This window comes from Bos taurus, chromosome 19, assembly GCF_002263795.3.
Source record: "Bos taurus isolate L1 Dominette 01449 registration number 42190680 breed Hereford chromosome 19, ARS-UCD2.0, whole genome shotgun sequence".
Classification (NCBI taxonomy): domain Eukaryota; kingdom Metazoa; phylum Chordata; class Mammalia; order Artiodactyla; family Bovidae; genus Bos; species Bos taurus.
The window spans coordinates 46,839,799-46,863,358 of NC_037346.1; the positions used below are offsets into that span (position 1 = coordinate 46,839,799).

At 40.6% G+C, this 23,560-nt stretch overlaps 1 protein-coding gene across 3 annotated transcripts in view; it reads left to right on the top strand.

The window, feature by feature from the left end:
- The window catches only part of EFCAB3 (EF-hand calcium binding domain 3), a 147,495-nt gene extending 124,419 nt beyond the window's left edge, over positions 1–23,076 (top strand). For all 3 annotated transcript variants that reach the window (XM_024980197.2, XM_059878080.1, NM_001038141.2), the window contains 7 exon segments: positions 828–971; positions 2,882–2,953; positions 4,358–4,478; positions 11,786–11,979; positions 12,361–12,545; positions 17,038–17,160; positions 22,610–23,076. In XM_024980197.2, the coding sequence (XP_024835965.2) occupies positions 828–971; positions 2,882–2,953; positions 4,358–4,478; positions 11,786–11,979; positions 12,361–12,545; positions 17,038–17,160; positions 22,610–22,936 (1,166 nt within the window). In that variant the 3' untranslated portion in view covers positions 22,937–23,076.
- Positions 23,077–23,560: the final 484 nt, after the last annotated feature.

Genomic DNA, 23,560 nt, shown 5'->3' on the forward strand with positions numbered 1-23,560 from the left:
CCATGGGGTCTCAAAGAGTCGAACAGGACTGAACAACTAACACTTTACTAATTTTAGAAAATATATACCTAATTTTGACTCCAGTTAATGCCTTGAGTTCTTCTTTGAAAAAACTTTGAGTCTGTACAGAACATTCAGACCTCTCAGTTCTATGTAAGTCAGAAGTCAGATGGGCTCTCCTGGTTCCTCTTCACTGGGGTCTTACAAGGCCAAAATGAAGGTGTTGGCCAGCCTGGCCTTTTATCTGGAGGCTCTGGAGGAGCATCCACTTAGCGGCTTGTTCAGGTTTTTGGCAGAATGGGGTTCCTTGCAGTCATAGGGCTCAGGTCCCAACTTCCTTGCTGGCTGATACCCAGGAGTCTCTCTCAGTCCCTTAAGTCTACCTAAATTCCACATCACCTACCCTCTCCATCTTCAAACCAGCAACAACCTGTCAAATCCACCTGCTTTGAATCTCTCACTTCTGCCACATCTCTCTTGCTTCATAAGGGATCCATTCAGATAATCCAGGATAATCTACCTTAATTACATCTGCAAAATCCCTTCTGTCATGTAAAGCAATACATTCACAGGTTCTAGGAATTAGAGTGCGAAAAATTTTCAAAAGCCATTTTTGCCTACATTTTGCTTTTCCACAAAGTAGTTTAATCTAGTTCAAATCTCATGGAAGGACACTGTTCTTTATAAGAAATGCCTATTAAGTACACAGATTTCTCTAAATGCGTTTTCAGAACATGACCTCCAATCAACAGTATTGTCTGTCCCAGTTCCATTAGAATATGTGTTTATTCTTAAATAACTGTCTTAACTTAATTCTATTTCCCCAGCTTTCCAAGATGCCTACAATTTCTTTAACAAGGATAAAACTGGCTGTATTGATTTACATGGAATGATGTGCACTTTAGCTAAGTTGGGAATGAATCTAACGAAGCACGATGTCCATAATGAATTAAGATGTGCTGATATTGATCGTGAGTTTGACTTGTCATTTTTTTATAGAAGGTTTTTATAAATACATTTTTCTCTCAAACTAAACATGAGAAATGTTTCTCTCAAAATAAACATGAGAAGTAAGCCTCATTTATTTGCCAAAAGTACATATATGTGTTTCTCTTTAAAGTTATCAGTGAGGTATGTGTATAAGTTATGAAATTGAATTAAAGCTACAAAATGGGCTAGTTTTTGAAAAAGCCTGTGTGGAAACCAAAAGTGACTTGTATTTAATATCAGATTCAGATTACCTGTCATAATATACATTTTGGAGAGTACCTTGAAATAACAGAAAGACATTGACAATTTCAAAAATAACCTGTTACTGTTACTCAAAAACTGGACTCACCTCTTACTGGGTGTTGAGCCAAAAGACACAGCCAAGCCTAAGAGCAGAAGAAGGGAGGATTCATTACTTGCAATAAGTAAGGAGAACACTGAGGATATTTCCCAAAGCAATTTCTCCCCAACTGCAATATTGGAGAGGTTTTTAAGCTAAGGATGCATACCTATTCATGGAGGGGCTTGAGCAAAGGAGTATGCAGCATAGAACTGGGGCAAAGGTCAAACAGAGCCCAGCCTCTAGTTGATGGAGGTCATGCTGGTCAGCAAAGGTCAGCATCTACCATCCTGAGGCTCTGGGTAGTTTGGTGGTTTAGAGCTCGAGGGGGTTTGGATCCTGCAAAACAGCTCAAGAATGTGCTTCAGGCTAATCTTTACCTTAGAAACTGAAGTGGGAGTCTTTACAACTGATATATTATCTCCTGGTAATACCTGTTTGGTTTTACATTCTTCATTCCTTTAAAATAATTAACTATGTAACTCAGCTGGTAAAGAATTGCCTGCAATGCAGGAGACTTGGGTTGGATCCCTGGGTTGGGAAGAACCCCTGGGAGAATGGAAAGGCTACCCACTCCAGTATTCTGACCTGGAGAATTCCATGGACTGAATGGTCCATGGAGTCACAAAGAATCAGACATGACTGAGTGACTTTCACTCACTTCACTAGAATATAGCTTATTCTTCTACAAGGACAAGCACTGTGGCCAGATTTAGATGACAAAATGGCTTAGGCCTAAAGTGACTTCTCTTATATCAAGATGCTGCTGCTGCTGCTAAGTCGCTTCAGTTGTGTCCGACTCTGTGCGAACCCATAGATGGCAGCCCACTAGGCTCCTCTGTCCCCTGGATTTTCCAGGCAAGAATACTGGAGTGGGTTGCCATTTCCTTCTCCAATGCATGAAAGTGAAAAGTGAAAGTGAAGTCTCTCAGTCATGCCCGACTCTTAGCGACCCCATGGACTGCAGCCTACCAGGCTCCTCTGTCCATGGGATTTTCCAGGCAAGAATACTGTAGTTAGGTCTAGTTTTCTTCTTCCCAGAATGCTCTACCATATCTGCCTGCATTAGCAAGGATATCCAAGCCCTTTGTTTCTGTTTGAATCATAATGGTACAAATCTTCCTTCCATCACTAGAGCTACCTATATTGAATCTTAAATGCCACACCACTTTTATTGATATTTTTTTAAGCATGTAAGTAGTGTTTTCTTTGGATACTAGTGGTTAGTAGCCCAAGCTGGTATGTTGTGTGGAATAAGTATTCAGCACAATACCTTTTCCCACCACACCCCACTCACCTGCCAGTGTCCCAGTCAATCAGCAGCACCCTTCATGGGAGTCAGTCACCATTTAATTAAAGTGTCACTTGTTTCCACTAACTCTGCCCAAATTTTTATCCTTTCATTGAAACACACTCTAATAGCAGTTGTTATCCTTTAATTTTAGAGGAAAGGGGTACAATTCAGGGATAGCCTAATAATAAAATATAGAGGTATATGTGAAATGGGAAGGTGAATATAGCCTTGTTCTGACCCTTGGATCTCTGTTGCAGAGGATGGGAAGGTGAACTTCTCAGACTTTTTAAAGGTGCTAACAGATAAGAACCGCTTCCTTAAGGCTGTGGGTAAGTATGTTGCTAAATAGATGGCAGTGGGGTAGTTGCAATTCACTGCATAGTAAATATTGTTCCTTTATACCTCCAATCAGGCAGGTGTAGTCTGGGATGTGATTTACTTTTGTACTGCTTCTCTTAAAACAAATTTTGCTAAGGAAATTGATACAGTTTTAGAATTTTAACTTAAATCCATCAAGTCCTTCTGCAGGAGACACTGCTTTTTGGACTTGAGTGAGAACCGTCAGGCAGTGGTGTAGAAAATTTTGGTCACCTTTTATATTTATATACCACTCCAGTATTCTTGCCTGGAGAATTCCACGGACAGAGGAGCCTGGCAGGCTATGGTCCATGGACTTGCAGAGATGGACACAACTGAGCGACCTACACTTTATATTACTTTAATTCTTTACCAAATGCATGTGCTACTTTGGGAGGTACTACTCTTACAAAAGAAAAATGTATACCTATAGCACTGTAAATGTTTGGGGCTTCCCCAGTGGCTCAGGCAGTAAAGAATCTGCCTGCAATGCAGGAGACCTGGGTTCGATTCCTGAGTTGGGAAGACCTCCTGGAGGAAGAAATGGCAATCCACTCCAGTATTCTTGCCTAGAGAATTCCATGGACAAAGGAGCCTCGTGGGCTACAGTCCATGGGCTAAGTGACCAACACTTTCATTTCATATATTTTTAGGAAAACGCTGTCTCTCTCATGCATATTTGGGTATAGATAATTCACTATTCTTGAAAAAATCTTCCTCACCCCAATAAACCTCTGCCCTCAGTGTGAGAGCAGGAGAGTCTGCTGGAGGTTCCAGAACATGTTCTCACACAAGGTTTAAACAACTTGGAGATACACTCAAATTATGGCTATTAGTTCTCCATGGTTTGTTTACAAGTTTAACAAGCTGCCTTGGAAAATCTGACCTTATTCATATCATGTTTTCCAGATAAATACATTCCAAATTCCAGATACTGTATACAGTTTTTAAAAAGACATCCTTTCGTAAGCTATGAACTGTCTTAGTATAAACAGAAGTTACTGTTTCAAGTATCGCTATAGTAACAAGGGTTTGCCTGCACACCAGAGTTATGTTTATCAGCAGTTCCTTTTCATAGACGAACGGAACAATAGTCCTTAACACATAATTCATGTTTATGTTAAATGTATTACTACATTTACTTAGAAGTCACTGAACTAAAGTATTTCATTTTAAATCCCATGATTATTTTGTCTGTTCAGTAATCAAAATGACCTTCCTGCCAAACAGAACAGACTTCTAATGTTTGTTTATAATTCTTTAGTTTTTGACTTGGTTTTAATATTGTATATACAGTAAAATGACTGTCACTTTAACACTTTTTATGATAATTTTTTTTCAGAAGGCATTTTGAATCTTTTTTTTCCCCTCCATAGTTCCAGAAAAGGGGACCTGTTTAGATTTAGCTGGCAACCCAGGGATCCTGTTGTTTGAAATCCTATCAAAGCTTATAGAGACTTCAGCCTTACCCAAAAAGGCAATATCGGAAATAGTAAGGTAGGTGGCAAAGGAACAAAAATGACTTCAGCAACACTTAGGAGGACTTTACAAAGCAACTGCCTCTCCCTGACATCCTAACATCTCCACAGATCTGCCCCGAAACAAGGAGAAGGTGCGCAGGCAGCTAGCTACTCATGTGCCGCAACATGAGACCTCATAGCACTGCCTAGTTCTGAAACTGCAAGGCTGATTCAGACCATCTCAGGACCCCACTGAGAGCCTAAGATAGCCCAGAAAGTTCAGCTTCGGAAGTTCCCTAGTGGCCTGGTGGTTAAGATTCCAGGCTTTCAGTGTGGTGACCCAGGTTCAATCCCTGATAAGGGAACTGAGATCCTGCAAGCCCAGCAACATGACCAAAAAAATAAAAGTTCAGCTTCTCCTGCTCTGGGCTGGAAAACTACAGAGGAATAAGACTGTTCTGGAATGACTTGGGGTGAGCTTGGAAACTGAGTTTGATTGTAAGATACTCCCATTCACTCTGGATCTCTCGGGAGCTCTGAAAAAGTCCTTTGGGACAAAGGGCAGCAATGTCATACCTCCCAAAGTAGTCTTTGGACTGGAGCAGAGCCAAAATTAGACTTTAGAATAGGATAAGGAAATATTCTCACACCCAAATGTGTTTATTCCAGCAAATGTCACTAGAGGTACATTTCCTCAGTATAGTTCTATCATGGTATTGCAAAAATTAAATGTTGCCATTATCAGTCTTTTCAAAGCATTCTACTTTGAAAAGCATTATTCTTTCAAAGAATTCTACTATCCCACTTAAAGAGATTTAAAATTATAGAATACCACCAACAATGTAAAATATCCTCTGCTCCTCAACAGGTAATCTCTTTATACTGTCCCCCACCTCGATCAGATGTAGAACAGAGGGTATGCAACATTCTACACTTCATTCCAAGTCAAATACATGTGTTAAATCACTGATATTGGTACACAAATGTATCACATTCTTAACCTCTGAGCCTCAGTTTCCTCATCTGTAGAATGAGAATAGTAATACCTGTAACACAATTATAGGACAATTGTAAGGACATCTGGTAATGCAGGTACACTGCTTAGCAAACATACGACCTCAATGAATGTTAACTATTATCATTATGTGTTATGTATACGGGCTTCCCTGGTGGCTCAGAAGGTAAAGAGTCTACCTGCAATGCAGAAGACCTGGGTTCGATACCTGGGTTGGGAAAATCCCTTGGAGAAGGCAATGGCTACCCACTCCAGTATTCTTGCCTGAATTCCACGGACAGAAGAGCCTGGCAGGCTATAGTTCATGGAGTTGCAAGAGTCAGACATGACTAAGCGACTAACACTTTCACCTATGTATATAAGCATAGAATATACATATTATCTATTCTAATCCTCACATACTGGGCAATGAAGATCCCACATGCTGCAACTAAGACCCAGCACAGCCAAATTGAAAAAAAAGAAGAGAACCAGGATAGTAAGGAATAGAGAAACCAAGGTCACAGATAAATTCAACAGGAGAGGTTTTATACCAGTATTAAATACTAAAGTGAGGCCAGGTAAAATGAGGACTGAATGGATGGAATTAGCTTTGGTAGTTTAAGAAATCATAAGTGAACTTCAGTTCCAAAAGGGTGATGGGAAGAAAGCCAAGGTTTAGAGGGTTAAAAGATAGCAGTCATGTTAAATATACTAGAATAAGTGCATGTTTTAACTTTTTCTCCCTTCTGAAATTGCACTAAAATAATAGTAAAAGCATCTTAGAGGGCATAAAAACAGGAATAAGAGCTGAAAAATGATATCAACATAATTGGAAGCTGGACAGGAAATGAATGACTGTTTACAGGCTAGTGAGATCAGAAGAAGCTTAAACTTGAATGGCTTCAGTAAAGAAGCAAGCCAGTTCTCACTGCAGAACACTTGAAACACTCAGGAATTGAGACACTAGGAACCTCTAAAGGCAGCAGAGGTGTCAGTCAGTCAGCTCAGTTGCTCAGTCGTGTCTGACTCTTTGTGACCCCATGAATCACAGCACGCCAGGCCTCCCTGTCCATCACCAACTCCTGGAATTTACCCAAACTAATGTTCATCAAGTTGGTGATGCCATCCAGCCATCTCATCTTCTGTCGTCCCCAATCCCCATCCTCTCCTCCTGCCCCCAATCTCTCCCAGCATCAGGGTCTTTTCCAATGAGTCAACTTTTCGCATGAGGTGGCCAAAGTATTGGAGTTTCAGCTTCAGCATCAATGCCTGATGAACTATGGACAGAGGTTCATGACATTGTACAGGAGACAGGGATCAAGACCATCCCCGTGGAAAAGAAATGCAAAAAAGCAAAATGGCTGTCTGAGGAGGCCTTACAAAGAGCTGTGAAAAGAAGAGAAGCAAAAAGCAAAGGAGAAAAGGAAAGATATAAGCATCTGAATGCAGAGTTCCAAAGAATAGCAAGGAGAGATAAGAAAGCCTTCCTCAGCGATCAATGCAAAGAAATAGAAGAAAACAACAGAATGGGAAAGACTAGTGATCTCTTCAAGAAAATTAGATTTACCAAGGGAACATTTCATGCAAAGATGGGCTCGATAAAGCAGAGGTGTAGGGAGCCCAGAATACAAATACTAGTTGAAAGTAGCATTGAGAAGTAGGTTGACCCTTAGATTCCTCTCTCTAACCCCACACAACCAAGTGACTGCTTGGCAGTTAACTCTCTGAAGAGGTTGTACCAGAAAGATTGTTTGGGCTCAGGGAGATCAGACATAACTGAGGATGAGGGTATCAGTGAAAACAGGGTTACATGCAATTCCACTTACTGAATGGTGAGACTCTACCAGCCACCTTCCCCTTCCCTAAATCCCATTAACAGCTAGATTTTTATACTAGATAAAATATTAGAGGACCCCTCTCCAGAGAAATTGACTAGACAACCACAGAGAGAAAAAACCCAGACAACCACAATTAAAAGACCCTTAATGAAACAATGCTCCAATCAGTTACCTGACAGTAAACTTCCTACTCAATAAGACCCACCACACCAAAGAGCTTCCAGTTGGCCTTTAAGAGTATTTATTCTCACTCTTAAGTATGAATCTACATCCAAAGATCAAGAGATAGATAAGGAAAACCTGTGTTAGTGAAGAAAGATTGAAACAGGAAAAAAGGAAGGAAGGAAAGAAGGGAAAGAGGGAAGAAAGGAAACAGTTGTAAACATAACCTGGTATACAATTATCAGACAAAGATTAGAGTTTCAGGGAAGGGGAAGTGTAGACTAGAACAACAGTTTTCAAACTTGGGCATGCATCAAGATTACCTAGAGCAATTGTCAAACCACATCACTGGACTCCAGGGTTTCTGATTCAGGAGGTTTGTGTGAGGCCCAAGAATTTATATTTCTAGGAAGTTCCCAATGCTGCTGCTGCTGCTGCTGGTTTGAGGACCACACCAGAGCCATCAAGTCTGTAGGGATTCCTTTGAAAGAAGAGAAAGATGAGCCTTAAAGAACCTGGTAGGAATTAAATTACACTGAGAAAAACAAGCATTATTCTGTATTTAGAGGCAAGTGAGAACATTGTGGATGGATGGATTCAAGATGAGGAGAGGAAGTACAAGTGGCTCAACATGAAAAAAACAAACAACCCTGCACTTCCCTGGTGGCTCGGTGGTAAAGAAACCACCTGCCAATGCAGGAGACACAGGTTTGATCCCTGATTCAGGAAGATCTCATATGCCACAGAGCAGCTAAGCCCAACAGAGCAGCTAAGCCCACACGCCTCAGCTGTTGAGCCTGTGCTGTAGAGCCCGGAAGCAGCAACTGCCGAGCCCATCTGCCGCGATTACTGAAGCCCACACATCCTACAGCCTGTGCTCAGCAACAAGAGAAGCCACCACCACAAGAAGCCTGTGTACCACAACAAGAGTAGCCCCTGTTTCCCTCAACTAGAGAAATGCTTGTGCAGCAGTGAAGACCCAGCACAACCAAAAATAAATTAATTAATTAATTTTTAAAAAATCAATGAGTCAAAAAATGAGCAGAAGACCTAAATAGAAATTTCTCCAAAGAAGGCATACAGATGGCCAAGAAGCACATGAGAAGATGCTCAACATTGTTAATCATTCAGTTCAGTTCAGTCGCTCAGGCATGTCCGACTCTTTGCAACCCCATGAACCGCAGCACGCCAGGCCTCCTTGTCCATCACCAACTCCCAGAGTCCACCCAAACCCATGTCCATCGGATCAGTGATGCCATCCAACCATCTCATCCTTTGTCATCCCCTTCTCCTCCTGCCCTCAATCTTTCCCAGCATCAGGGTCTTTTCAAATGAGTCAGCTCTTTTCATCATGTGGCCGAAGTATTGGAGTTTCAGTTTCAACATCAGTCCCTCCAATGAACACCCAGGACTGATCTCCTTTAGGATGGACTTGTTGGATCTCCTTGCAGTCCAAGGGACTCTCAAGAGTCTTCTCCAACACCACAGTTCAAAACCATCAATTCTTTGGCGCTCAGCTTTCTTTATGGTCCAACTCTTACATCCATAGACCACTGGAAAAACCACAGCCTTGTGGTTGACTAGATGGACCTTTGTTGGCAAAGTAATGCCCCTGCTTTTGAATATGCTGTCTAGGTTGGTCATAACTTTCCTTCCAAGGAGTAAGTGTCTTTTAATTTCATGGGTGCAATCACCATCTTCAGTGATTTTGGAGCCCCCAAAAATAAAGTCAGCCACTGTTTCCCCATCTATTTGCCATGAAGTGATGGGACTGGATGCCATGATCTTCGTTTTCTGAATGTTGAGCTTTAAGCCAACTTTTTCACTCTCTTCTTTCACTTTCAGCAAGAGGCTCTTTAGTTCTTCTTCACCTTCTGCCATAAGAGTGCTGTCATCTGCATATCTGAGGTTATTGATATTTTTCCTGGCCATCTTGATTCCAGCTTGTGCTTCATCCAGCCCAGTGTTTCTCATGATGTACTCTGCAGGTTAATAAGTTAAATAAGCAGGGTGACAATATACAGCCTTGATGTACTCCTTTTCCTATTTAGAACCAGTCTGTTGTTCCATGTCCAGTTCTAACTGTTGCTTCCTGACCTGCATACAGGCTTCTCAAGAGGCAAGTGAGGTGGTCTGGTATTCCCATCTCTTACAGAATTTTCCACAGTTTATTGAGAAATACAACTCAAAACTACATTGAGATATCACCTCACATCAGTCAGAATGACCACCATCAAAAAGTCTACAGCCAATAAATACTGGAGAGAATGGAGAAAAGGGAACCCTACTAAACTGCTGGTGGTGCTATAAGTTGGTCACAGCCACTGTGGAAAATAACATTCAGGTTCCTTAAGAAACTAAAACTAGAGCTACCATATGACCCAGCAATCCCACTCCTGGGCATATATCAGAGAAAAACCTGGTTTGAAAGGATATATCCAGCATTCATTGCAGCACTGTATACATGGATGCAACCAAAATGTCCATTGATAGATGAATGGATAAAGAAGATGTGATACATATATACAATGGAATATTACTCAGCCGTTAAAAAGAACGAAATCATGACATTTGCAGCAACATGGATAAACCTGGAGATTATCCTACTAAGTAAGCCAGGCAGAAAAAGACAAGTATGATATGATAACGCTTATATGTGGAATCTTTTAAAAATGACACAGATGAACTTATTTACAAAACAGAAACAGACTCGCAAACAGAGAATGAGCTTATGGTTTCTGGGGCGAGGAACAGGGGAAAGGAATAGTTAGGTGATTTGGGATGGACATGTACACACTGCTACATTTAAAATGGATAACCAACAAGGACCTACTGTATAGCACATAGAACTCTGTTCAGTGAATGTTACGTGGCAGCCTGGAAGGGAGGGAGTTTGGAGGAGAATGAATGCGTGTGTATGTATGGGTGAGTGCCTTCGCTGTCACCTGAAACTATCACAACACTGTTTGTTAATCGGCTATACCCCACTACAAAATAAACAGTTTAAAAAGGTAACCACAGGGACTTACAGGGAACTCTGCTCAATACTCTGTAGTATCCTAAATGGGTAAATAATATGAAAAAGAATAGCTACATGGATACGGATAACTGAACTACTCTGTGGTACACTTGTAACTAACAACATTGTTAAGCAACTATACTCCAATATAAAATAAATTTTTTTAAAAAAGGTTAGGGAAGGAAGTATCTGATTACAAACCAGATTCCAATCAGAACACGATCAGCACATCTCCTACCCAACCACTGCTGCAGCTCCAATATTTAGAACAAGTTCTTTCCCTCTTCCTGAGAGGAAAAGAAAGGTTGCTCATCACCATCCCAGAGAGAAGTGAAGCCTCCTGATGCTGTAGTAGAAAGAAACCTGTGAAGTAGTGAGAAGCAAGGTCCTATATCTTGTTCTCTGGGACATTCCTCCACTCAGCACACTGTGAGATCTTCCACTTTGGTACTGAAGCCCCCACTGCAGCAAAGCAGTGAGAAACACATTTTTCCATCTAAGCAGTGAGCAACCAGATCCATACCTCAGCTGCTAAGAGGAGTCTGTGTCTCAGCAGCAAGAAGGAATCTGACCTGTCACTGATATTCCAAACATACCTTTGGGAATGTTTGTGCTATGAATTAGAGTCCTTTACCATATGTAGCCTGTGGTACATAAAGAATTTATAACCTAAAATGCACAGTAACATATCTCCTAAATACATTCATACACATGACTGCACACACATGTACACACACACACACACACACACACACACACTATAAAGAATTACAGTAGTGATTTACTGTAGACATCTGTGGATAATAAGATTACTGGTAACATTTTCTTTATACTTTTCTAACTCTTCCAGATTCTCTGCAATGAGAATTTCTTTTAATTTAAAAAATGTTGCATTTTAAAACCCAGCATAAAATTACTATATTATACACCTGCAGCATATGATATTGTACAGAAGCTGCACTTCAATTTTAGAAAACAAACCACAAAATAATATAATAGTAGGCATGACTAATGTTTATAGTCAAGTTGATACCACTTAAGGGTTTGTCAGAGATCAAAATTGCTAGGTGTTTTGCTAGACAAGACTGGGAAGTCTTGGAGCAGAGGAAGGAAGCCAGAGCCCAGGGACTGCATATATAAAGTAATCAAATGGTCTGTGGAAAATGTCAGTAGATATTCTATAAATGTCACATAAATGATATTAAATGACTATACAAATTAAACTTAAACATATTCAGCATATATAACTTGCAAATTAACTTCTTTTTTCTTTCTGTCCAACAGTCAGGCACTTTTTAACCATCTCTTAAATTATCTTTATTTCTTAGCTATTTCCGAAGAAAATTCCAGGAAACCACCTCAGGAATGGTGTGGAGCCCTGATACTACGGGTTATGGAAAAAGGAGATTTAAGCCAGACATATGCACACCTCCAAGCTCAAGCACAGCTGCCTTCGCTAATGCTGCTCGGATTGCAATAATGAAAGAAAAGGATTTATTTAAATTTCTTGACGAGCTCAAGAGTAAGAGTCATTTGTCCTCTCCCCACCATTGTAAAGGATGTATGTGTATATTACTGGTCAGAAATAAATACTAGATGCCAAGTACTTTAAGAGTAGGGCCACAGCCTATTCTGAGTGACTGGTCTGTCACACAGATATCATTTGAAACAAATGTACATTTTACCTGAATCCCTAGACACCTGGATGAAGATGAAAGTCTGTGGATGGGTGGGGTGGTGGGAGCAGGAGAATGAAGAAGGGGTAGCAGGGCCACTGAGGAGATGAATAGGCAAAGAGTAAATTAGGCACCACATTTATGTCTTTTTTTTTTTTTTTACATTTATGTCTTCTATGGGAATTTCTTCTTACATTTTTTCATGATACCAGTTTTTATCTTTTCAGAATGCAATCCTCCTTCAGATAGCCCATATTCAAAAATACCCATCTTTCCACTGTTTCCTAATGTGGATGGAGTGGTAATGGGAAAGCCATTCAAGGACATACAGAAATTAGAAATGCTGAAGAGAAAGGAACCTCTGAATTTCTTTGAGAACTATTTTTTCCATAAAAAAGACTGGAAAACACAGGTGGGATTTGGATTATGTCCTATCAGTTCAATATTTAGTTTTTTAAGTTCTAACTTAACAGAACTAGTAATGTGCTTATTAATGACAAATATTTTCAGTCATGATATTTCAAACCAGACTCCATAGCCATGTTCCTAAATTTAAAGTCCAGGTATAAATAGTTCAAGGCTTCCCTCATAGCTCAGTGGCAAAGAGTCCATCTGCCAATGCAGAAGACACATGGGTGTTCTGGGTCAGGAAGATCCCCTATAAAAGGAAATGGCAACCCACTCCAGTATTCTTACCTGGGAAATCCCATGGACAGTGAAGCCTGGCAGGCTATAGACTGTGGGATCACAAGAGATGGACATGACTTAGCAACTGCTACTGCTAAGTCACTTCAGTTGTGTCCGACTCTGTGCAACCCCATAGACGGCAGCCCACCAGGCTCCCCCATCCCTGGGATTCTCCAGGCAAGAACACTGGAGTGGGTTGCCATTTCCTTCTCCAATGGATGAAAGTGAAAAGTGAAAGTGAAGTCGCTCAGTCGTGTCCGACTCTTCGAGACCCCATGGACTGCAGCCTACCGGGCTCCTCCGCCCATGGGATTTTCCAGACAAGAGTACTGGAGTGGGGTGCATTGCCCTCTCTGGACTTATCAACTAAACAACAACAATAAATATTTCATTTAATTTAAAAAAATCATTAAAATTGCTGAAAAATGTATAATACTATAATTTTAATCTGGTCTATTATAACATCTAATCTAATGTACTATAAATGTTGATTAGAAACCAAGGAATGAAACTTTCAAGTTTCAGGGACTTCCCTAGCAGTCCAGTGGTTAAGACAACATGCTTCTGCTGCAAAGGTCATGGGTTCAATCCCTGGTTGGGGAACTAAGATTCTGCATGTTGTGTGGCACAGTTAAAAAATAATTATAAAATTCTACATGGCAAAAAAGTCACATTTGCAGCTCATAATACAAAGAGCTATCTTCTCTAATACATCAGAGAGCTTCAAAGTGATTAGAAAAAACTAACCTATAAAAATGAGCAAAAGATATGAGCAGACAGTTCTCAGAAACATAAAAAGGTACTCAGTCTCATCTTCGTAAAAGATCCAAATTAAAACTACCCTGAGACTTTATCTTTCCATATTAGATTGCCCAAGACCAAAAAGCTGGAGAAAACATGGGACTTAAGACATGAGAGATAAAAGAGAGAAAAGCATACACATTTTATTAAATTTTACATATACCCGGGAAAATGAAAATCCAAAGAAGCAATTAGAATTAAACATTTATATACTGAAATAAAAACAGAAGTACTGGTTTGGAGAGTATCAGACAATAAGAACTAAAATACTACACCATGCTAACATGGAAGATGAGGAGGGTGGTGCTCAGAATGAAAGCTAAGTTCTTTTTATTGTTTGGGGAGAGGCTTATAATATTGAGTAAATCTATAATTTGTTGCATTAATTGTAAATGTTAAAAATGTGAAGATAATAAGTAAAAACTAAAATGAATATTGCCAAACCATAGAGGAATAAAAAAAATAAGAAAAAAGAGAGAACATGGGAAAATAGAAAGTACAAAACAAAATAGGCAGAAAAATCCAAATATATCAGTAACACAAGAAACGATTAAAGACACCAGTTTAAAAAAAATAATAAGGAGGAAGGAAGAAAAAATTATTTTCAAGTTTAAAAGAAAGAGTGCTGATTTATTTTTTAAGTAGTTTTAAGATTTATATCCTTTTACCTAAATTATGACACAGAAACTTGAAAATAAAGGGACAGAAGAAGAAATATCAGGCAAATACAAATCAAAATAAGCTGTTATCCATATATTGTGGTGGGGAGAGAAAATTTAGGGAAAACATAAAGATAAAGATGCTATTTAATGGTTTTTAATAATCAGGAGAATCTTAAAAATAAAACAGACACAAATTCACAGATACAGAAAACAAACTGTTTACCAAGAGGGAGAAGGGTGAGGACAGGAGCAAAATAGGTAAAGGAGATTAAGAGGTACAAACCACTAGGTATAAAATAAGTTACAAGGATGTAGTGTACAGTACAGGGAGTATAGCTAATACTTTATGATAACTTTGTATGGGGTATAATCTATTAAATGTTGAATTACTGTTTGTTCATTTGAAACTGAAATGGAAAGTCAACTATACTTCAATTTAAAAAAATTTTTGATCATCAGAAAGATAAAACTATTTTGAATCTGTATGTATGTAACAGATTGACAGATAAGGTGATATTTAACGGAATAATAAGGATTAGCTTTAGACTTTTTAGGCATTATACATGGTAAAAATAAATATTAAATGAATAAGCAAATCCATAATCACAGTGGAAGATTTTTATCATGCCTCTTCAGAAACTGATAATGCAAAGGAGCAGTGGGGAGGGGGCATCAAATCCTCTTACAAAAATTTAACTGTTTTTGTAACAGGAAGAAAAACATGAAACTATAGCTTGATGGAGAATCAGAGTCTATAAATATCTGTTTCAGGATGTAAGAGATGAGCACTTTTATAGCCAGGAAGAAGAACCCTTGGAACTCTGGTTCTCAATCTTGGTTGCACAACAGAACCCCCAGGGAGAGCTTTTACAGTCCTGCTGTCCTAGCCACAACTCTGTCTAGTTAAATCAAATCTCTGGGAATGGGGCCCTGGCCTCAGGATTTTTTTAAAGTTCCACTATGCAGCCAAAGCTGAAAACCACTGCCTAAAGAGAAACTGAAGATGTTTGAAGATGTAGAAGAGAGGCAAGACTGGCTACATGACTGGCTAGGCCCAGTACAAAATGAAAATGTAGGGCCCCTTGTCCAAAAATAGTTAAAAATTTAAAAACAGCAATGTAAAACATTAAACTAAACTCAGATCAGATCAGTCGCTCAGTCGTGTCCGACTCTTTGCGACCCCATGAATCGCAGCACGCCAGGCCTCCCTGTCCATCACCAGCTCCCGGAGTTCACTGAGATTCACGTCCATCGAGTCAGTGATGCCATCCAGCCATCTCATCCTCTGTCGTCCACTTCTCCTCTTGCCCCCAATCCCTCCCAGCGTCAGAGTCTTTTCCAATGAGTCAACTCTTCGCATGAGGTGGCCAAAGTATTGGAGTTTCAGCTTTAGCATCAGTCCTTCCAAAGAAATCCCAGGGCTGATCTCCTTCAGAATGGACTGGTTGGATCTCCTTGCGGTCCAAGGGACTCTCAAGAGTCTTCTCCAACACCACAATTCAAAAGCATCAATTCTTCGGTGCTCAGCCTTCTTCACAGTCCAATTCTCACATCCATACATGACCACAGGAAAAACCATAGCCTTGACTAGACGAACCTTTGTTGGCAAAGTAATGTCTCTGCTTTCGAATATGCTATCTAGGTTGGTCATAACTTTCCTTCCAAGGAGTAAGTGTCTTTTAATTCATGGCTGCAGTCACCATCTGTAGTGATTTTGGAGCCCAGAAAAATAAAGTCTGACACTGTTTTCCACTGTTTCCCCATCTATTTCCCATGAAGTGGTGGGACCGGATGCCATGATCTTCGTTTTCTGAATGTTGAGCTTTAAGCTAACTTTTTCACTCTCCACTTTCACTTTCATCAAGAGGCTTTTTAGTTCCTCTTCACTTTCTGCCATAAGGGTGGTGTCATCTGCATATCTGAGGTTATTGACAAGGCCCTGTGTAATTACATACACCTTCATGGGTGTATGACCCATGAAGCCAGCGCTGGAAAGAAGTAAATTGAAGGGAGGTGAATAAATAAAGATACACAAAGAGACCTTGAAAATCAGGAAAAACTCTCACATATAAGAGGGAAGGAGGAAAAAATGAGTTTAAGGATGGAGAAATCCTAAGGTGGAAAGAAGAGCAAAAAGAATTCATGTTAGATAGACTTGAAGAGACAAGATCATTAGCTAAGGGAGTTTAAAGGTTTGGTTTTCCAGCAGCCTCTGTGAGAGCTGTAAGAGCTGCAAATGAAGAAAAGTAATGTCAAGCAGTACTGAGGACCTGGATGAGCCTCGGCCATACACATTTTCAAAGAACGCAATCTGCATATTTATATGATTTCCATCAACACTGTTCAGCAGCCCAGGAACAGGGAAAACCAGATGGCTGGTTCCCTGTGAGAATTTTGGAAGTAGTCCAGGTTGTGCTCTGTGGAGGGTACAGTCATTTTCAATGCTTTGCAAGTTTGCGTGAGAATGAGTTGGTGCCTCTCTATACTCCCTATATCCATCCCAAACATAAACCATCCTCTGGTCTATACTTGTCTTGTGACTAGGGTTCACTATTAAGAAAGAGAGTTTGCTCGGTGCCATTTACACATGGCACTATACCAGGTGCCCTGAAGCAACTGACAAGTGGTATAGAAATAATCTTATAAATCATACACACACCCTTTCATAATACAGTATATTTCTGTGTATTTTGTCTTTGTTATGTAATTCAACTAAAATATGTTACTAACCTTCTTTTTTAAATGTTTATAAAGGCAGCAAATATAAAACCTGTTGACCCTACCTCAGGCTACTCAACTGATATCCTCACCATTGATCAAATGCTCAAGAGAAAGCAGAACTGGACAGTGGCTGATGCAGCTGCTATTAAACCACACGTGAGTATTCACTGTTGAATGCCTTCCCAGAAACCATTGACAACAATGTTTTCCACTTCATTACTACAACCATAGAACTTCCCTGGTGGCTCAGCAGTAAAGAATCTGCCTGCAATACAGGAGACACCAGTTTTATCCTTGGATCAGGAAGATCCCCTGGAGGAGGAGATGGCAATCCACTCCAGTATTCTTGCCTAAAAAATCTCATGGACAGAGGAGCCTGGCAGAGGGCATGGACCCATGGGCATGGGGTTGCAGTGCATTGGAAATGACTGAGCACTTACACACTTCAACCATAAAACCAAGATTTTTTTTTCTGTTCTCTGTCTTTAAGACCAGATCATTTCTCCTTTGGAGTTGTACCCAGCATCATTTCTGGCACTCATTTGTTTCATGCTGGAGACAGCAACTAGTTAAGGTAGTAAACCAGCAGTCACAGTGAGGGTTGTACTCAGGGAGGGAATTGTGATGAGTGACTGAATCTTTATTATGGCAGCTAAAAGAATAATAGTAGTTTAATCATGCTTCCTAGGTGCCAGGCAGGGTGCTCTATAAGTACTCCACAAGTACTTTATAGGTACTAATTTGTTTACTTACCACAACAACCTATGATTTAGGCACTATTACTCCTTGTCATTCTACTGATATGCACAGAGAGGTTACATGGTTTGCCCAAAGGCACACAGCTAGAAAGTAATAGAACCAGAATTATAAGCCTGGGTAAGTTGGATTGTGAAGAATCCACACTTTAACCACAACTCTGTGCTGCGTGTCTGCTTTCGTGCCCTCACTTCTTAGCAACTTTTGTCTCCCGGAAAGAAACTGTGGTGTATTTATTTTATGCCAGCTCCCTTCTGCATTTGACACTAATGATGAAGCTCTCCGAGACACATTCTACTTCCTTAGCCTTTACAATGGGGCTTCCCTGGTGGCTCAGATGGTAAAGAACTGGCAGAAGGAAATGGCTACCCATTCCTAGTATTCTTGCCTGGAGAGTTCCACGAACAGAGAAGCTTGGTGGGCTACAGTCCAAGAGGTTGCAAAGAGTCAGACACAACTCAGCAACTAACACTTTCACTTTCTTAGCCTTTACAACACTGCATCTTCAATTCTATGTGTATCTCTGTATCTTTCCTCTCTCTTCTTTTTCCTGAGGTTCACCCTTTTTTTCTATAGTTGAAATACAGTTGATTTACAGTATTTGAAGTATACATCAAAGTGATTCAGTTATACATACACATATAAATATATTCTTTTTCAGATTCTTTTTCATTATAGGTTATTATAAGATATTGATTATACTTCCCTGTGCTATAAAATAGGTCCTTGTTTTTTATCTATTTTATATATAGTGGTGTATATCTGTTAATCCCAAATTCCTAATTTACCTCTCTCCCCTTTCCCCCTTCAAACTTTGGTAACCATAAGTTTGTTTTCCATGTCTGTGAGCCTATTCCTATTTTGTAAGTAAGTCAATCCATATCATCTTTTTATGATATCACATATAAAGTGAAAGTGAAAGTGGAGTCGCTCAGTCGTGATATCATATACAAGTGATATCATATATCTGTCTTTCTCTGTCTGACTTACTTCACTCAGTATGATAGTCTCTAGGTCCATCCATGTTGCTGGAAATGCCCTTATTTCATTCTTTTCTATGGTTGAGTAGGATTCCACTGTATATATATAAACCCGCATCTTCTTTATCCATTCATCTGTCAGTGGACATTTAAGTTCCTTAAGTCTTGATATTTCCTAGTTTTCTAGTCTCATCTTATGCTCTTCTTATTAAACATATTCATTTGTTCAGTAAATATTTATCCAGTGTTAACAAGGTTCTGAGATTAGGAGATACCACAGAATAAAAAACACCGTTCCTCCCCTCAATCTTCCTACGCTCTGATTCTCCTTTCAGCTGCCACCGATACACCTGATCAGTCTTAACTGTCACTGGCCTAGACGTCTTTCCAGTACTGCCTCATTTCACTGATTACCTGCTGAGCATGTTTACCCTGCTGTCTCATAGAATATCAAGCTGGACACATCCAAAACCAAACTCATCATCTTACACATCAAACTGGCCCTTCCTTGAGGACTCCATACTACCATCTCCCTAGGCACTGAGACTTGAAGGCCAGGAGCCATCCTTCAGTTCAGTTCAGTTCAGTTCAGTCGCTCAGTCACATCCGACTCTTTGCAACCCCATGAACCGCAGCAGGCCAGGCCTCGCTGTCCATCACCAACTCCTAGAGCTTACACAAACTCATGTCCATTGAGTTGGGGATGCCATCCAGCCATCTCATCCTCTGTCGTCCCCTTCTCCTCCTGCCCTCAATCTTTCCCAGCATCAGGGTCTTTTCAAATGAGTCAGCTCTTCTCATTAGGTGGCCAAAGTATTGGAGTTTCAGCTTCAACATCAGTCCTTTCAATGAACATCCAGGACTGATCTCCTTTAGGATGGACTGGTTGGATCTCCTTATAGTCCAAGGGATTCTTCAAGAGTCTTCTCCAACACCACAGTTCAAAACCATCAATTCTTCGGTGCTCAGCTTTCTTTATGATCCAACTCTCATATCCATACATGACTACTGGAAAAACCACAACCTTGAATAGACGGACCTTTGTGGACAAAGTAATATCTCTGCTTTTTTAATATGCTGTCAAGGTTGCTCATAACTTTCCTTCCAAGGAGTAAGCATCTTTTAATTTCATGGCTGCAGTCACCATCTGCAGTGATTTTGGAGTCCCCAAAAATGAAGTCTGACAATGTTTCCACTGTTTCCCCATCTATTTGCCATGAAGTGATGGGACTGGATGCCATGATCTTAGTTTTCTAAATGCTGAGCTTTAAACCAACTTTTTCACTCTCCTCTCTCACTTTCATCAAGAGGCTCTTTAGTTCTTCTTCACTTTCTGCCATAAGGGTGGTGTCATCTGCATATCTGAGGTTATTGATATTTCTCCCAGCAGTCTTGATTCCAGCTTGTGCTTCATCCAGCCCAGTGTTTCTCATGATGTACTCTGCAGGTTAATAAGTTAAATAAGCAGGGTGACAATATATAGCCTTGATGTACTCCTTTTCCTATTTGGAACCAGTCTGTTGTTCCATGTCCACTTCTAACTGTTGCTTCCTGACCTGCATACAGGCTTCTCAAGAGGCAAGTGAGGTGGTGTGGTATTCCCATCTCTTACAGAATTTTTCACAGTTTATTGTGATCCACACAGTCAAAGGCTTTGGCATAGTCAATAAGGCAGAAATAGATGTTTTTCTGGAACTCTCTTGCTTTTTTGATGATCCAGCAGATATTGGCAATTTGATCTCTGGTTCCTCTGCCTTTTCTAAAATCAGCTTGAACATCTGGAAGTTCACAGTTCACATATTACTAAAGCCTGGCTTGGGGAATTTTGAGCATTACTTTGCTAGCATGTGAGGTGAGTGCAATTGTGTGGTAGTTTGAGCATTCTTTGGCATTGCCTTTCTTTGGGATTGGAATGAAAACTTACATTTTCCAGTCCTGTGGCCACTGCTGAGTTTTCCAAATTTGCTGGCATGTTGAGTGCAGCACTTTTACAGCATCATCTTTTTAGGATTTGAAATAGCTCAACTGGAATTCTATCACCTCCACTAGCTTTGTTCATAGTGATGCTTCCTAAGGCCCACTTGACTTCATGTGCCAGGATGTCTGGCTCTAGGTCAGTGATCACACCATCGTGATTATCTGGGTCGTGAAGATCTTTTTTGTACAGTTCTTCTGTGTACCACCTCTTCTTAATATCTTCTGCTTCTGTTAGGTCCATACCATTTCTGTCCTTTATTGACCCCATCTTTGCATGAAATGTTCCCTTGGTAAATCTAATTTTCTTGAAGAGATCTCTAGTCTTTCCCATTCTATTGTTTTCCTCTGTTTCTTTGCATTGATCGCTGAGGAAGGCTTTCTTATCTCTCCTTGCTATTCTTTGAAACTCTGCATTCAAATGGGTATATCTTTCCTTTTCTCCTTTGCTTTTCGCTTCTCTTCTTTTCACAGCTATTTGTAAGGCCTCCTCAGACAGCCATTTTGCTTTTTGACATTTCTTTTTCTTGGGGATGGTCTTGATCCCTGTCTCCTGTACAATGTCAGGAACCTCCATCCATAGTTCATCAGGCACTCTATCAGATCTAGTTCCTTAAATCTATTTCTCACTTCCACTGTATAATCAAAAGGGATTTGATTTAGGTCATACCTGAATGGTGTAGTGGTTTTCCTGACTTCCTTCAATTTAAGTCTGAATTTGGCAACCATCCTTAAGTTATGCTTTTTCCACACTTCCCACATCTACTAATCACCTAATCTGGCTACTCCCATTTTCCCAAAGATTTTTCAAATCTGTCTCCTTCGTTCCATCGTATTGCTATTGCCTAAACTGAAGCCCTTGTTAGGCTTTACGTGGACAACAACTTCCAACCTGCTATCCCTTCCTCACAGCTCCACCGGTTCTCCACACAGCTGCTATGGAGAATGGGTCCTAAGAAGATCCAACCTGTCACTGTCCTGCTTAAGAAATGAATGCTTCCCTCTCGGCAATGGCAGCGTATTTCAACTGTATTTTCTGTTCCACACAACTGAGGGTCTCATTGCACTTCCCACAGAGCAGTATCTCACTACAGCATGACTTTCCCTGACAAAAGGGCTCTCCCCAACCTCACTGAGAGCAAGTCTTAGGCCTGACTTGCCTCTCCTCAAAGTTAACTCTTTAGTGATACCCTAGGGCCTGGACTCCCCTACCAGCTCTGGGATGAATTGCCTTGGGACATTTGTTATGCTGTCTCCTTTCCCTGGAATACTTTCCCATGGCCACCTACTCCCTAGATTTAATCAAATCCTTGTGGACCTCCAGGCTTCCCTGGTGGCTCAGACAGTAAAGAATTAGCCTGCAATGCTGGAGACCTGGGTTCAAATCCCTGGGTTGGGGAGATCTCCTAGGGAAGGGAAGAGCTACCCACTCTAGTATTCTGGCCTGGAGAATTCTGTGGACAGAGGAGCCTGGAGGGCTACAGTCCATGGGGTCTCAAAGAGTCAAACACAGCTGAGCTATTTTCATTTCATTTTTCTTGTGGACCTCCTTAGCTCAGCATCTTCTCCCTCCCTGCCCTGGGCTGGACAGAATGCCATCCTTGGCACTTCTGTTGTACTAAGAGCTCATCTCCATCCCACATTTCCTCCTTGTTTTAGTCTACCGTGTTTTTAAATTCTTATAAAATTTCTTAATATCTCACTACTCCTAAGAAATGCATTTCCTTTGTCCATCAACTACTAACTCATGTGTCCTCAAGAGGCACTACCTAATATATAAATTCAGTGACTTTCAAGTACCTTGAAAAAATAACCTTTAGGGTATCTAGAATTGCAGTCCAGAAACCAAAGATATTTTGAGGTAACTGCTATAAACTACTGCTCTCTCACTGCAGGTAAAGAGAGCTACAGAAACCTATAACTTGGGAATTGCCCTTGAGCACCGGAAACAAATGCTCAACCTCTGGCGGAAGATTCGAGGAGATTTGATTGGAATAGAGAGTAAAAATGAGTCCTTTTATGACACTTTTTCTACTTATACATGGTCCTGGAATGTCTGCCAAGAATTACTTTCCCCGAAGGACCTAAAGTTATACGATGCCCACGTGAACAGGAATGCCCTCCACAACTCTGTATTCTCGTCCTCTTCAGATATCAGTGAATGTGACACAGACACAGGAAGAAAAAGAAAACGGAAAGGCTTCAAGGGCTTTCGACAATGAAACTACGTTTTCTTAACAGCTCATCACAAACTACTTTTTCATAGATATCAAAATTATTCTTGCTTTCGTCTAATACATCCTCAGCAGCTGGAAACGTTGACATCTTTTGAATTCTGACCAGTAAAAAAGTTTAAGTCATAGTATGGTTTCCCTTTCCTAATTCTTAACTGGTAAATAGATGCCTTGGGGAGAAGGCAATGGCACCCCACTCCAGGACTCTTGCCTGGAAAATCCCATGGACAGAGGAGCCTGGTAGGCTGCAGTCCATCGGGTCGCTAAGAGTCGGACATGACTGAGCGACTTCAGTTTCACTTTTCACTTTCATGCACTGGAGAAGGAAATGGTAACCCACTCCAGTGTTCTTGCCTGGAGAATCCTGGGGAGGGGGGAGCCTGGTGGGCTGCTGTCTATAGTGTCGCACAGAGTCAGACACTACTGAAGTGGCTTAGCAGCAGCAGCAGCAGATGCCTTGGTGTGATTTCTCTAGCAACCAGCTGCACTCTGCTGCCCCCACCTGGGGCACCTCAAAGCTGCCTGGGCCCCAGCAGGAAGGATAAAAGCAAAGATGGTACTTAACACAGGGCTGCCCTCTGACCTCCTAACAGCCCTCTCAACAATAAGCAT